This window comes from Pectinophora gossypiella, chromosome 10, assembly GCF_024362695.1.
Source record: "Pectinophora gossypiella chromosome 10, ilPecGoss1.1, whole genome shotgun sequence".
Classification (NCBI taxonomy): Eukaryota; Metazoa; Arthropoda; class Insecta; order Lepidoptera; family Gelechiidae; genus Pectinophora; species Pectinophora gossypiella.
The window spans coordinates 6,427,106-6,444,126 of record NC_065413.1 but is presented as its reverse complement, the minus strand read 5'-3'; the positions used below and the strand labels follow the sequence as shown (position 1 = coordinate 6,444,126).

General features: G+C 37.3%; 2 protein-coding genes across 2 annotated transcripts in view; both read left to right on the top strand.

Annotated features, from left to right (window-relative positions):
• Nucleotides 1-17,021, top strand: part of LOC126370379 (uncharacterized) — a 380,386-nt gene that overhangs the window by 77,942 nt on the left and 285,423 nt on the right. The gene's annotated exons all lie outside the window — the stretch shown is intronic.
• Nucleotides 10,560-13,806, top strand: LOC126370272 (uncharacterized). Its single transcript, XM_050015097.1, has 2 exons — nucleotides 10,560-10,912; nucleotides 12,718-13,806. Exon 2 carries the CDS (start codon nucleotides 12,814-12,816, stop codon nucleotides 13,723-13,725), a length of 912 nt encoding a protein of 303 aa, XP_049871054.1. The 5' UTR covers nucleotides 10,560-10,912; nucleotides 12,718-12,813; the 3' UTR covers nucleotides 13,726-13,806.

Genomic DNA, 17,021 nt, shown 5'->3' with positions numbered 1-17,021 from the left:
AAGCGAACGCTCCCCCGGATGTTCTTTTCACCCCCTTAAGAGTCATTTCTGGGATAAAAAATGTCCTATGTACTTCCATAGGTCTCAAACTGTGTACATACCGAATTTCATCTAAATTAGATTCAGCGGTTTAAGCTTGAAAAAGTACCGTATACCGTAAGTAGTTAAGTACTTTGACATTGAAAATAGTAGTGTGAATCTGAATTTTTGCTAGTAAATGTGGCAAGTCTACAAAAAAAAGCTAGGGTAATACAAATTATTATTCCAAAAATTTTACATCAAGTCACTCTTTAATTAATTAACTTTCGGATCACTGAAGCCTACTGTGTTCTGAATGTATACTGAATAGGTATCTTCGAATATTAATAAAATAAATTTTGCTTTTAGATACCAATTTTCTTTTGAAAACAAGTTTATTTTAAGAACATAACTTATGCCGTCTCAAAGATAAATTAAAATAGAAAATGATTTTATTTTAATTAAATTGTACTTACTTATTTCATAACTTTGTTAGAAAAAAAAAATCACCGTCGTCAGTCCTTTTTCTTCTCCTCTTTTCATTTCCATTCAATTACCTTGCATCTTTGTCTCACGTACCTGTCTCTCTTTTACTCGATTTACTTCTATCATCTTACTCTCTTACGCACACTTTTATATATCCCACGTGCATGTTTAAGCCAAAGGGTCAGTGTCACATCCAGGCACCACAGCGATGTGGGAACAGCATTCAGTAATGAAAATGCAAACTAAGTGAGATGTCAGGCACATGATATATTGACATTCAGCCTCGCTCCCGACTCTTCACTATTGTTCTCAATTTTCAACATCACGTGATAATTGTGGGTAAAAGTGGAGTTGGAGCTATTATTTTGCACAAACATTCTCTTTTATGGTAGTAGGTAATTATAAACTCTCTCCCTGGGCTAACCTGTTAACATACGTACATATCATAACGCAGCATTTCGCCTGTATCCTCGAAAAGGTAGGTAGAGATTTATGGTATACTAGCTTTTGGTCGCGACTTCGTCCGCGTGGCGTGTATAAAAGAGAGATCTTTGTGTGTGTGGGAGTGCATATCAAATTTCAAGCATCTAACTTATGCAGTTTAGATTTTTTTCATACAAATGTTTCTTCCCGCTAACTCCCGTTTCCGTGGGAATTTTCGGAAATTCCTTTCTTAGTGCACCTCTACGGTACCTAAGCTACGTCCCTTCCAAATTTCAAGTGCCTACGTTTAGCCGTTTAGGCTGTGCGTTGATATGTCAGTCAGTCAGTTTCTCCTTTCATTCCTCGCCAGTTATGTTTAAGTCTCATGTTATAGACACTGACTGTTTTCAGATACTCAAAAAGTTTTGTAATCAGTCAATAGTGATTCCACATCATTACAGTTTCAATAATAAAATGATTTACTTTATTGGTTCATTCATTTTCACCTTCGCATTATGGACAAACGATAAACGTTTCAATCGGGTGATTCGTTATCCATTGATACCAAACATATACTAACCTTTCAAATGATAACTACATGGGAATCAGTGTAACGACCCGTGGGCAATTTATTGCTGAGTGTGGGTTGTTTAGCACTATTTGTTTACACAAAACGGTTTCCATCACGTATGTTTGCGCTATTTTATTTTCGCCATACATAACAATTTTTAAGCTGTGCTCAACGATTTTTCGCGCGATCCATCTTTCTGGTCACGTTTACGACCGTTTTGTTATTGGCAATTTTTTCGGCAAAAATATTCAGCTATAATGTCAAACTAGGCGCGCTATGTATGGTAAATGGTATAATTCAAGAAACGACCTGAAGAATATATTATATTTTAGAAGCTTACTCCAGAGACTGGGGGTTTTAGCTGGCCTTTTAGCCGAAAAGGCAGAACGATACTTATGTTAAAGATCCGTGGAAAAAAGAGGGTACCATTGCCCAGCAGTGGACCATAAAATAAGCTAAGAAAAACATGATTGGTAATAATAATTAATTGCTAGAAATGATTTGCACCAGAAAGAGAGTAAGGTTCGGTGTAATTGCTTATGTCGTTTCGATAATAAATTATTAAATAATTCAGCATGTATTGCTTAGATTAATCTAATCTGTTTAATATCTGTGATACAGTCTAATTTAAAAAAGCTATAAAAGTAATGTAGATAGATTTCAATTCAATAACAAAGGACTTAAGTAAATATAAAACTGGTCAAATGCATATAAAAATAAATTATATAAAATTCTTGTACGAAAGAAATATAAACCAAGGTATATGTAAAATACCGATATTTTATTGTTACAGTTGGTATTTGTGTGTACACTGTGTCTGTATCGATATTTTCCAGGCAACAATAACCGAGTTCGAAACAGAGGCGCGCCTATTTTTTTGTCTCGATTGGAAATCGTATCGGCAAAAGGAAACGCGCCCCACTTATCACAATTTGTTAGGAAATATTCGAGTTTCCGTAGAAGTGTGCCGCAGAACTGGGACACTTTAAACACTATTTTATTTGTTGTGTTCCGTACTAGAATTAAAAAATGAGAATTATTCTCAAGTTTTTGTTAGGTAGGTAGGTTACAGATAGGTACAGCCAATTTTTGTTGAAATTATATGAGATACATAATTTTAAACTGGTTCTATAGTTGCAGTTTTGCATGTTACATTTAGATTTTCGGATATGAAGTCGAAAAATATTTTTTCTTTGTCATCATAACTTGGATGTTAAATTGACTAAATAGGTACATGTACTTAATACTTTAATCAAATATATAGGTATTTATTTTATTGAAACACAGAAAAAAGTTCACGCTACGGAACCCTGGTCGCGAAAGTCTCGCTGACACCTGGCCGGTCTTTTATTCATCTTTCCCACCGTACACTTTTAGCGAAATTTTATCACAGAAAAAGTCTTCCGTGCTAACTGTAACTGAAGCTCTGTAGTTATAATTAATGGGCTGCATCGATGATGAAATTAAATTTACACAAATTAAATTTAAATACAACCGGGCATACAATGATATGTTGAAAATGTATTCCATAAGGGCAAGAAATAATCGTACCTACGTTCACTTCCAGATTCTATTTCGCGAGCGTTAAGTTTACTTTTGCTTCTTTTTTACCAATATTTGGAATAGTAAAGTAGAGCAACTTCAGGTATAGCGACGTCAGCGGGGGTGCTCCCCGAGAGGGGTGAAAATATTCAAATTCTGAATTCTGCAACCGGAGCCTGGGCCCTTAATATCCAAAATCGATTGCTCTTTTCGTTTTGTAATTACCTACACATATGTTGTATAAAATCACTATAAAGTTAGACCAATAAATACCCCAGTTAGCAAGTTTTTATTTTATTATCGTATTTAGTATATTAAATTTATCGCAATAAAATTAGTCTCTTAGGTAGTAAAAATGCTTTTCTGGAGTTTGTGAGTTTTATCTGCCTACTCGTGAAATGTATCTTATATACCAATTGGACAAATTATCTGACTTAAGTTCTCTTACGCTTTTTACTACTACTAAAACTCAGTCTTTAGTATTCTTATCTACCTTAGCTACCTAACTTATCTACTACTACTATCCTACGAAGAATTTTATATCTTAAATGTTGTTTATTTTTTACGGCGACACAGCTCACCACCACGTTGCTTGGTCTAACAGAAAGCTCAGTAAGGTGTGGACACATAGTTCATCTTGCGATGGATATGGATGGAAAATAGACCATTGCCTAATTGTAAAAGATGAATTATGTTACGTCAAGTAACTTCATAATTTCGATACAAACCGCGACGTTATAGAGATGTGTACAGGCCCTTAGAAAGGCCAAATTTAGTTTTTAAACCCAATCTCACTTGTTTTACTATTAGGTACGTTTAATAATAATGTTTACTGATAATAAAATATTCGTAATAACATATTTTTCTTCATCGTGCGATAGCGAAAACCTTTTCTTCTTGTTTTGCTTTCCACTTTTCAACATCATCTTTGAAGCATCTCGCTCTAATGGACATCTCTTTTAAAGTAGGGAACTTAATGCACTTTTACATTAATACAAAAAAGAATGTAATAACTCGAAAAGCGATCTTGTTCACGGCTCATCGAAAAAGTAATAAACGTTGGGAACAAAGTAATTGCGGTAAAACGTTTTGTATGTAAATGGAAATCAATTCGCTGACTGAAAAACATACAAAGAGCGCTACGCCATTTTTATGTATGTGATTGATGTATTGTAATTCTTACACTCAAATACTCGAAGCGGAGCGGAGGAAATTTGTATGGCTTAACTGCAACTCTCCTTGAATTTGTAGACAGATTACACGATGGAACAGTACAATGACGAATATTATTAGTAATATAATTTACTTTTATTTATTTAGTAACTTGGCGCCGTATGGGTTGTCATATCCACTCCAGTCGGGTCTGCATGACAACCACGCCGCGCGCGGCGCGAATTATATTGAGCGCTTCGACCAATAAATAATACGAGCTATGTACGTAGATGGACGTCAAACTGCTATTGGTCGAAGGCCTCGATATAAATCGCGCCGCGCGCGGCACGGTTACCGTGCAGAGCCTACAGTACGATATATGTGTAACCGAATGTTGTATATTAATGCATATTACGTTCCACCCTAGTATTGACGCCGCCTACAATAAATACAAAGCTTTTTTACGTGACTTAATGTCGATTTTCCGAAAATGGTATTAACTACTTGGCCGGACAAATGGGGAGCGCTGAGGGCTCTCACCCGGTTCAAAATTTAAGACTACATGGTAGAGGCTGCCCGGTTGGGTTAGGGCGTCATCTGAAGGCATAATATTCGAAAGAATGAATCGACCTTTTTTTTTTTTTTGACGTGACTTATTGTTGATTTGCCGCAGATGGCATTAACTACTTGGCCGGACAAAAATGAATGAGGGATATCATCGACCACGCCGGCGGGGACGGTATCGGGAATGTGAAGAGTTTGACCGCTTCTATGGCTAGAGTAATCGGGTCCTCGGGATTGTACATTACGTCCTTCGGGCGTCGATAATTTTCAGTACCGTCCCTAAGCAGGATGTATTCGGAAGCCGCAGCTACTGGATTTGGGTGGTGTGGAGCAGAATCTGAAAAACATTTTGAAACTAATTTATGCTAGGTCGATGTGCAGGTTTTCGTTGCGACGGAACCACGGACACCCGTTGCTTTTCGCATGAAACTATTTTATATCACCTGTAAGCAGTGGACTTGAGAGGGACTCGCCTAAGCAAAAACGACACCTGCACACGTCATGATCGGACGGATGAATAAATACAAAGCAAATTTATAATTAAATACATAAAAACGATGTAAAATACTATTCCCCAATTTATTTCTCTAACATTAATTTATTTGTTTTTTTCTTCCACGTCAAATCAGGCTTAAACTTCAATTAACGAATATTAATTTAAGACTTGTTGAAAGAAAATCCATTCTAAATTTTCGTTAAACGGTTTTGACACTTGAGGAAAAAAGAAAATTATGTTTTATTAATTCCCTCATCTATTCCGGTAGCGGCCGCATGATTCACCATTTCCATTTAGAATATGAGAGTAAAAAAAGTGCTTTCTATTAATTTCCAGTGCGCAGCTGCGCTCAGCACTCTTAATTGACGTAATTGAAAAGTTAAAACCTCACGTCGACGCTCACCTTTATAAATATTTACTTTACCACCCAATTAGTGTGCTGTTTCTACAATTTTCTTCCATTTCCACGTATCCCCGTCTCCCTCCACCGTCAAACACGTCGACTCTGCGCCAGTAAACAGTAAAGCTAATTTCGTTTATTTTTCCCTCAGTCAGTAAATTAAGGCTTAAAATATTCTAATTTGTTATATGCTAAAGTCCTGTTTGACCTGCAAATGCTCGCTAAGTCCCAAAATTCATAATTAAGAATGTAATTATCAAGAAAATCAAATTTCCTTTGCGTCTTGTTACTCAAACAACAGAGCACAAAATACATATTTCCGGCTTTACAAAGTTACTTCATATTTTACGTAATATCCGCACGTCACTTATAATTGGCAAATGTTATTTAATTTATTTTTGAGCCGGTTAGGTAACCTAATCTCGCATATTTTTTTGAAAGTTGACGCAAAGTGGATATGGATGTCACTCAAATTCAAACGCACCTAATATTGGTCAATCTCTTTACTTAAATTAAAATTAAATTAATATGAATTGAATTTTTCTTCTGTGGAAATAATAATGACGAACAAAAAAGTCTAAATGCAAGTCACGACACACATTTTTTGATTTTTGATAACCCTAACACAAGTTACGAGTCGAACGTTATAACGTTTTCAATAAACGCCAAACGGCCACACTTTATCGTTTCGTCTAAGTGGTGAAATCGTTACTTGAAAAGAATCTTAATAACCACTGAGTCATCGTACAAAGGGTGATGGCGATAGTTTGCGTGCGAGGTTCCATTATGGGTGTACGAATATACGTGAAAATTCACTTGGTCGTCGCACCCTTTGCCTAATAAACACGCACTCTCGAAGAGTCGAGGAATCGCGTGCTGGGGTCGACTAAATGAAACTATTTAGGGGCTATTCACACTGAGCAATATCGAGATACTGTTATAGGCGCTGTAAATCTGTATCGTTACCGAAACCGCCGGCGGTTAGCGCGACGTGTTAGGTAATTAGCGGTTGCTAGGGTGTTTTTAATTCTTTACCGACATAGAAGATATTATTAACATCTGTGGTTTTGTATTTGAATGTTCAAAGGTTATTTTTTTTAGAGAAAAAGAAGTAGTATAAGGACTATATTCATAATAATAAAACACTATATTGCACACAAATTTATTTTATTTATCTTATTATTTTAGAATTAATAAATATTGACAAAACATATTCGTCTAATCAGTCAATATTAAATGCTGACTGATGTTTTATTCGATCTTTTAAAGAAACATTTTCGTAAAGGTTAGAAGTGCCTACATTAAAATAAAATCAGTCAATTTCAGATCACCACAAGGGATCGATTATACACCAATTTACGCTTCATCGGGGTTATATGAATGATCCCTTAGGTTGAAGTAGACCCTAATATTGTTACCTACAGCCGCTTTATGTTCTCGTTGTAAAAGTAGCAATTAAACCAATTTAATGAGAGGGTTATTCATACCTTGTAACGAAATATCCTTTATGGTGCGTATCGTAACTCGGTTAGGTTTAGGCAATAAATTATATCGAGTTAACTGACCGAATTCTAGGCTAATTGTACATGTTTATAACTGATTTTGTGATAAGTTTGTATTTAGTTTCAGTGAAATTTCCTTAAAAAATAATAAATAAAATAGGTACCTAAGTTGAAATAAATGTATTTCAAGTAACATTGGCTAACTTAAGCGTGATAGATTGGGAACATGTTTAATTTATGTGTTTGTTTCGAGTTACTGAAATGTTTAATCAGAATAGGTAACTAGACGCAAGTTTGTGATGTGTGATGACAACGCAAACGTGTATAAACGTACGTATGTAGGTACATACTAAGTACATTGAAACAAAAGTTAGAAACGAATAAAAAACGAGTGTCACTTTTATAGATATTTCCCGTAGTGACATACAGGATGTTAGGGACATCGTAACGCATACTGAGGGGGATGATTCAGACCAAGATTCTGAGTTGTTTTTTTTTAATTTATTTATAAAATATCAAAAAAACAATTAAATCCTTAGAAATAAAATAAGACGCTCCTCTAAACAGAAAACCCGTACAGGTTTATGCGAGGAGTGAATGAATGCGCTTAACTCGCTATACTTAATTAGCAGGTAGGTACTACATAGTTTAACATGCGCCCAGATAATACTTCTTTAATTCTATTTTACATTGTTTAGTTCCTACACACATGTCTGTGTGTAGCCCACTAGGCTATTTGTTTAAAATATCTGGTAGTAAGTATTCCCACTTCCTCATGCCATACACATTATTATATTTCGGTAGTTGGTACACAGGTAAATGAGATAGTTGAAGCAAGCGACTTGATCTACTGGTCTTGGTTAGCATTTCAATGTTTTTAAACTTGTCAAGTATTATACGTAGCCATATTAACTTTACTAAAAACCGGCATCACCTTACAATATTTGAAAAGACCTTGTTCGTTATCTTTAAATTTTGATTTTATATTTTTTGATACAATTCTTTTCAATATAGTGACTTGTAGTTTGTATATACTATTTAAGTACGTTGTGTAGGTACGCCCATAGTTATGGGCGTTATGGGCGTATAAGTAGTTACTTATCCCGTAATTTATAATTGAGTCCGCTAATGATAAATACAACATTATATTTATCATTATGATATCAAGTGGATTTTCCTGTCGAAAATTCATGAAGATTTTAGTGTTTTTTTTAATTATTTTCAGAATTACGGCCTGAATCATCCCTCAAAGTTTTCGTTACGATGTCCCTAACACCCTGTATAATAAAACTATGGAGATTTTTAAATGAATATTTACTATTCTAACAAAAAGAAAAACCAAAGAAGAAGGCATTTCGGACATTTATTTCAAAACTTATAATTATAACTAAAATGATTTAAGAAAGTCAATGATACGGAGTTAAAATACTTGTACAACAACCCAGATTTGTTAGGACCAAAAAACTTTTTCACGATTTTCGGTCGCCTTGCCGGGTTGAGGTTCCGAAGTTCTGTGGGTTTCTAACAATACCCCTACTACTTGAACGATGGTTTAGTCTGCTTAATATCCAGCTTGTCGATTATACCTATCCTTATAAATATTAATTTATTGAACATAAACTTAATATATACCAACCGACAATCATGATCATTTCTCGACTTAGGTATACCGAATGAGAATAAAATTATCATTCACAATGTTGATTGATTCGATTAATAAAATGCGGTTCTCTATGTCTCGGTTGATTATACTTAAAATTAAGTATTATACTTCGTGCTTCGTTCTCGAGATTAGTAACCTGTAAGATGATAAGCTTGAACACAATGTAGTAACGCATAGTGACACCATTCATTGCACACATAGTTGAAAGCATATAGAAAAAAAAAATAATAACAAAAGTAATTCTTTTTTTTTTTTTTTTTTAAGGGTAGTCTTATATTGTCTGCCCCACTCGGATAGTCTCCGCGCGCTTCATTCGCTTTTGTGTGCTCCGCCATTCTGCACGGTTCAAATAATTGACCTATAATTCGGGAAAAAACTCTTAGAATACAATAGTTTTACTAGCTAATAATGTCCAAAAGACACAGTGAGGATATTGGTGACGTGAATCACATTAACAAACGTCTAAAAACATTAGAACGCATGATAATGCGTTCACGAAGACCTCGTGCTCGAGTTATTGAATCATCATCGTCGGAAGCGTCGTCACGGGAACCATCGCCTACTTCGAAGAACCTACAAGGTATTTAGTACAAACTTACATAATTTTCGTCAAGTTCGATATTTAAATTTTTATTATGTACGGCTTCGTCAGACACTTTAGGTGTTTATCTCGCCACTGCATAAAACAAGGTCAAGGTCAAAACATGACCAACAATCTGCCTGTTCTAAATTCAAATTTCGTTACGGCACAATCGGCAATCGGATAACTCTTTGGGAGTTTTTCCACCGCCACAACGTGCTCAGATTCAAATATATAATTATATATTATATAAGTACCTAGATACTTATAACCACATACCTACTATGCTCAATCGGTTGACTCTCTGGGAGTCCTCCACGAGTACGGTATAGGTATAGATATTTAGGCACCTTTTTTGTTCACACGAATAATTCCTCAGGAATTAAAATATGTTTGCGTGTTTTTCTATGGGAAATACACCTTACATTAATTTTCGGGTACAGAGACGTCTGTGGGACTATCTCGTAATCTCGGATTTTGCTGACGTATGATTCTGTGGGAGTCATACCATCCCCTAGTTACGACGCGTATCTTTATACGTGTATAATTTTGTCATCTAGGCGAAGAAAATCAGCGCGACCGGACGGCGTTGATCGTCACTCTACACGGACCCAACTCTGATGTCGAACCGGGACCGTCCTACGCGGTGGCTGAGAGGACCGCGACCGCCACTGCCGTCGCCGCCGCCGTGGATGAAGCTCGGGCTACCACGAGTACCCCACCTGCTGCAGAGAACGTCCTCGACAGCGCATTGTTAGAGATTCTCGGCGATGACCCCTCTGCAACCATACAATATGGACCGGATATACATAAGGACCTAGCATCCCGTTTCGAACACCTTGCGACAAATGGGTTAGATAAAAATGTTCGGAAGGAACTGGTCGACAAATATCCTATTCCGGGTAACTGCGGCCTCATCGGCGCGCCTATACTCAACGCCGAAATCAAAGCTGCTCTGCCCGATAGTATGTACAAGAGAGATAAGGCTATTGAAGCCCGGCAGAAACAACTCGCCACGGCTATTACAGTCCTTGGGGCCGCAATGACTGACCACATAAGTAGTGTCAAAAATAAGGATCACGAACTCATTAAGAAATTGATGGACACTGCTCGCCTATTATGCGACATCCAATATGCAGAATCCATCACTAGACGAAACTTCGCAATGTTTTCCCTTAAAAAGGATCTAAAAGAAAACTTAAGTACTTCCAAAGTGGATAAATATCTCTTCGGAGAAAACTTAACCGATACCTTGAAAGCGGCTAAGGCAGTAAACAAATCGGGCGCCGAGCTTAAGGTGATAAACAAGGTGGGGAAAAAATCTGCTGTTCAAACGCAGAAACCTCAGGGAAACAAAGGTTTAAACTGGAAAGCTCCAGCACCGCAGCAGCAGCGCAGGCCGACGGGTGCCGGGGCTCAGAAGAACCGCGTGCCTGCCACGACGACGTGGGCGAACCGCACGCGCGCCGCCGCCTCCAGGCCGTCGTCGCCGCCGCGCCGCCGCCGCTAGACCCGGTACTGTACGCTGGACAACTAGCACAGTTTTACTCGCAGTGGTCACTTATCACTTCCGACCATAATATTTTGAATATAATTCAAGGTTATAAAATTATCTTTGCCCGACCAGTCGTGCAACATTATGTACAACCGATCCCAAACTACTCTAGCAGTGAAATGCAATGCTTTGAAGAGGCTATTAATAGCCTACTAGGTATCGGCGCCATTTCAGCATGCGAACACTGCGAAGGACAATTTATATCTAGTGTTTTCCTGCGCCCAAAACCTAATGGTCAAATGCGCTTTATATTAAACTTAAAGAACTTGAATAAGTTTATTGACACAAGTCATTTTAAGCTAGAGGATATTCGTACATCAATTAAACTAATGTCACAGGACTGTTTTATGGCCACTGTCGACCTAAAGGACGCCTATTTCTTAATAAAAATTCACGAAGATTCTCGTAAATACTTGAGATTTATGTGGAACAATAAACTTTATGAGTTTAATGTACTACCATTCGGGTTGAACACGGCGCCTTACATCTTTACTAAGCTAATGAAGCCTGTAATCAGTCTACTTAGAGCAGCTGGACATATTTCCACAATATACCTTGACGATATTCAATTGTTAGGAAGATCATATCTTGAATGCTCTTACAACGTGAACTCAACTATTAATCTACTTACCGCTCTTGGTTTTATAATCAATAGGGAAAAAAGTCAGTTGACCCCTTCAAAATCATGTAAATTTTTAGGCTTCATCTTGGATTCACATACTATGCAAATAACTTTGCCCCCCGAAAAGAAAACACATATCAAAGCAGAGTTACAAAAAATAATAAACATTACTAGGTGTAAAATTAGAAAATTTGCTCAACTTATAGGACTTCTTGTGTCTGCGTGTCCCGCAGTGGAATATGGAATGTTATATACAAAACAGTTAGAACGGTGTAAGTATTTAAACTTACAACCTCATGATGACTATGACAGGTATATGAAAATCCCGGAAAACTTACTTTCGGACTTTCAATGGTGGCTACGTGCTATAGAGAGCCCTGCGCACCGTATTCGAGACGACTGTTACGCGGTTGAAATATTTTCTGACGCCTCAACTACGGGGTGGGGCGCGGCCTGCGGGGGTGACACCGCGAATGGGCCTTGGTCACAGTCGGAGCGCGGGATGCACATTAACTATCTCGAACTGTTAGCTGCTTACTTTGCGATTAAAATTTTTGCAAAACATTTAGAAAATTGTCAAGTTTTAATTCGCATAGACAACGCTACTGCGCTATCCTACATTAACCGCATGGGCGGGATTCAATTCCCACATCTCACTGACATTGCTAGACAGATCTGGCAATGGTGTGAACATAGGAAAATCTTTATAAAGGCTTCATATGTCCCATCTAAAGAAAACATCGTAGCTGACACTGAATCCCGACGTTCACATCCAGACATAGAATGGGAGGTAGAAAACTCTACTTTTGACCAGTTAGTTTCACAGTTTGGTTCCCCAGACATCGACCTGTTCGCCAGTAGACTGAACAAGAAATGTGAAAAGTACGTATCTTGGCACAGGGACCCTGACGCCTTCGCTATCGATGCATATACGATAAGCTGGAAGAATCTATATTTTTATGCCTTCCCACCGGTTTCGATGATACTTAAAACACTGCGCAAGATTATCGCCGACAAAGCGACCGGTATCATGATCGTCCCGTTGTGGCCCACACAACCTTGGTACCCAATTTTCCGCAGTCTTTTGACGTCCCATATTTTTGAGTTCAGTTCAAATGACCATGTAATCGTTTCTCATTCCAGCAGGAGGAACATTCACTCGAACCTTACCCTGGCTGCCGGAATATTATCCGGGCAGCACTATTGCGACGGTCCGTACCAGCCTCGGCAGTAGATATAATGATTAGTTCTTTAGCTGATTCATCTTTTAAACAGTACAACACCTATATTAATAAATGGTATGATTTTTGTAAACAAAATAACACACCTTTATACGATGCATCAATATTTAAAGTCATGGAGTTCCTTACTGATTTATATAATAGTGGCAATCAATATGGTTCGTTAAATTGCTGTAGAGCAGCCTTGTCCTTAATTTTAGGAACCAATATATCAACGGATTATCGTATTCAAAGGTTCTTCAAAGGTGTGTTTAGGCTAAGACCTACTATTCCCAAGTACGATATCACTTGGGACACTGGGTGCGTGCTAGATTACCTGGCTCTCTTGTACCCTAACGAGGCCATATCAATGGAAAAACTTGCAAAAAAATGTGTAACATTACTGGCACTGGTTACCGCCCATAGGGTACAAACCCTGTCGAAAATAAATATTTATAACATTAAGATGTTTCCAGATAAGATTGTTACCAAAATTTCAGATCTCATCAAAACTTCGAAAGTCGGTACGAATAATCCAGTCCTTACCTTACCTTTCTTTCTGCAAAAACCTGGGATTTGCCCAGCCAAGTCATTAATTAGCTACATAAATAGAACGGCCTCAATTAGAGAGTCAGATTACCTTTTTATCAGTTTTAAGCGGCCTCATAAAGCCGTCACCACACAAACACTCAGTCGTTGGATTAAGTCTACACTGAAAGATTCTGGTGTGGATGTGTCAATCTTTTCAGCACATAGCACGCGCCACGCTGCCACATCCCAGGCATACAGCGCAGGGGTTAGCATTGACCAGATTCGAAAAACTGCTAGTTGGAGTCAAAACTCCACCACGTTTGGAAAATTCTACAATAGAACCATCATGACCACAAACGAGGCAGAGTTGGCTCGTGCTATATTAAATAATAATTTGTAATTTTATTTAGTTTGTAATCATCTAGACACATTATAATAATAAGTACTAGACAATTATACATTTAATCTACACTTCGTTATAGTTTTCTTTACTGCGATATTTCCCGAACCTGCTCTCAACATCTACATTGTGTTCAAGCTTATCATCTTACAGGTTACTAATCTCGAGAACGAAGCACGAAGTATAATTAACGGTTAAACGAACTTACCTGTAAGTGAAGTTCTATCGTAATTATACGAGTGCTTCGTTCGAAGAGATTAGTAACCCCCGCCCGCCCTAGACCCCAAATCTGTTCTGCAAATATCGCAAACAGAGCCCTAAACTAATGAAGCGCGCGGAGACTATCCGAGTGGGGCAGACAATATAAGACTACCCTTAAAAAAAAAAAAAAAAAAAGAATTACTTTTGTTATTATTTTTTTTTTCTATATGCTTTCAACTATGTGTGCAATGAATGGTGTCACTATGCGTTACTACATTGTGTTCAAGCTTATCATCTTACAGGTTACTAATCTCTTCGAACGAAGCACTCGTATAATTACGATAGAACTTCACTTACAGGTAAGTTCGTTTAACCGTTAATTCTTTATTATTTTGCTACTCGAAAGAGTAGAATAGAGGCAGAAATAGCCTTATTAGCGACTCTCCCTTCTATCGTGTGGGTTGTGAGGTGTATTACCAACCCCATCAACCCTGGTGTCACGGTATTAACGACTTAATTGATAGATATCGGTGGAAGTAAAAGTAAACTTTTAGTAATTCTCAAACGGTTGACATAAATAAATAATTTCTCAACCTTCTGGAACCCATGGTAACGACAGGGCGTTGCCGAGCGAGTGGATATAATTGCGACCTCCAGTTGCGGTGGGGCCATTCCACTGTGGTTGTTCCGCAGCAATGGGCATCCTCTGTTCGGATTGGCGTTACTGTATGGTGCTGAATGGCCCACATGTGGCATGCTAATTACCTTACTTCACCAGCAGAATCGCCGCAGAGGTAGGGGGGGGGGACGTGTGACTGCAGCTTATTTTATTGTCTTTGAACATATTATGCTCACGACTATAAGGTAAAGATCCCAGTTGGGGTAGTCAAAGGGTACATCCATCGCAAGATGAACAAGTACACCTCTCCGTGTTTTCTGTTAAACCAGATCGTTAGAGTTAAAGATGTATAAATATTACTATCGCCGTCTATAATAGTCGAGTCAGCTGTGTTAGTGAAAACTGCACTTATAATAAAATGAAATTATTGAATAAAAATAATAAAATAAAACCTAATCATCTTCCTAGCATTATCTCGTTTTTCACAGGGTCCGCTTACCTAGCCTGAAGATTTGACAGGTCCGGTTTTTTACAGTAGCCATGCCAACCAGCCCAATTCAGGTTAGGTCACATACCTTCGGAAATGCATTACTTGGGAAAGTGCGTTTGCTCGCGATGTTTTCCTTTACCGTTGAGCACGTGATAATCATTTATGATCCAAACATGAATGCGAAAACAAATTCGTCAATATTATTTTTTAATAAAATATACCTATTCTATTATAATTTCTATGTAAGTAGTAGGATTGTTACTACCTCACGGTAAACCGTATTTGCATTTTAATAAACTTGGTTGGCCAGTAAAACCACAACATTGGGTAGGTTAGAACTTGTTGGACCACAAAACAATTTGCTACCATTTGCGTGAAATTATACTAAACGCCAAAAATAATATTTTGTTGGTTTTAAAAAAGGATGTTTCGCAACATGTAGATAATACTATTTGTATGTTTCGCATGGATGAGTATTTACTTTTTGTAATTTTGAGGGTCTAGAGTAATAAAAGCCTATGTTACTCAGGGATATAGAACCATTTTGGTTTTTTGAAATCGGTCCAGCAGTTTTCGAGTTTATTTGGTACAAATACTCACACGAAAGTTATTTGTATTTTGTATAGGATAGATTTGCTATCCTCTTTATAATAATATTAGTGTAGATAAGTAGTTTCTATCAAGTACTTATAGAATAGATACGCAGAAATATTTCTTTCACTTTCACAAAATACCTAGGTACATGTTATTATAAAATAAACTGGGAATAACTACATAGGTAAGGCATAAAGTATCTGTTTATAATAGTGCGTCACTTACAATTTACAATTAGATAACATCATCTCTCTAGCATGATCCCGTTTTTCACAGGGTCAGTTTACCTAACCTGAAGATTTGACAAGTCCGGTTTTTTACAGAAGCGACTGCCTGTCTGACCTTCCAACCCGCGAAGGGAAAACCAGCCCAATACAGCTTAGGTAATGTGGGTTTTCTCACAATGGTTTCCTTCACCACTGAGCACGTGATAATTATTTATAATCCAAACATGAAATCCAAAGAGGAACTGGGCTACCATGGCTCCTTTCCAACTATCAATTTTCACTAATAAGCTTTCATAGTATTTTCATTCTATTTCTGGTATGAATGTGATTACGAGTGACTAAATAACTGACTACTATTATATTATGCTAATAAACTTAGTTGGATAACAAAACCGTACGAGTTGGCTTTGTGGTCGGAGTTTAAATACCTATAGGTATCCAAATTATGTGCGTATTTATATTGCATCCCATGCTCAATAGCGCACACGTGGCTTGCTAATGAGAAACTTTCCACGCTAGGTTCCTCAAAAGCAAAATAGATGGCGCTGTACAGCTGTTCCTTCGTTTAACCTTCTAATTTCATGGATAATAGACATGCATCTTTTATCATTGTTTTTGGGTATAAATGATGACCCTTTTTAATACACCCAGGCATAATTACATCTTCCACCCATTATTATTCAGATCAAAGTAAAGAGAAACAATATAGGTAGCAACATAATTCACACAATTATTTGTATATATGCTTCCGCCATTACATTATATTTTGGCATAATTATGTACCAAAGTAATGAGGAAATAGGTAATTATCACGTTAAAGCTGTACGTAAGGCCAGGTATATTGTTTTTGGAAAACGTAGCCTGTAAAGTACCTCATTAATTGAAATTCGTTTCACAGTCAGGTGACTATTGTCTATATAGTATGCAACTTCACAAAAGACAAACTAAAATTATTTCTAGTAACTCATTTAGTTATGGTTTAGAATTTAAAAAATCTTTAAAGGTATTTCCACTGAGTGGCTTGGGTATCTACTACTAAATTAAGATTCATCCAAATATTCAATCAAATTTTACCCGTGAAATTTACATACATAAACATAAACAGCCTATATACGTCCCACAGCTGGGCGCAGGCCTCCCCTCAATCAACCGGAGGGGATTTGGA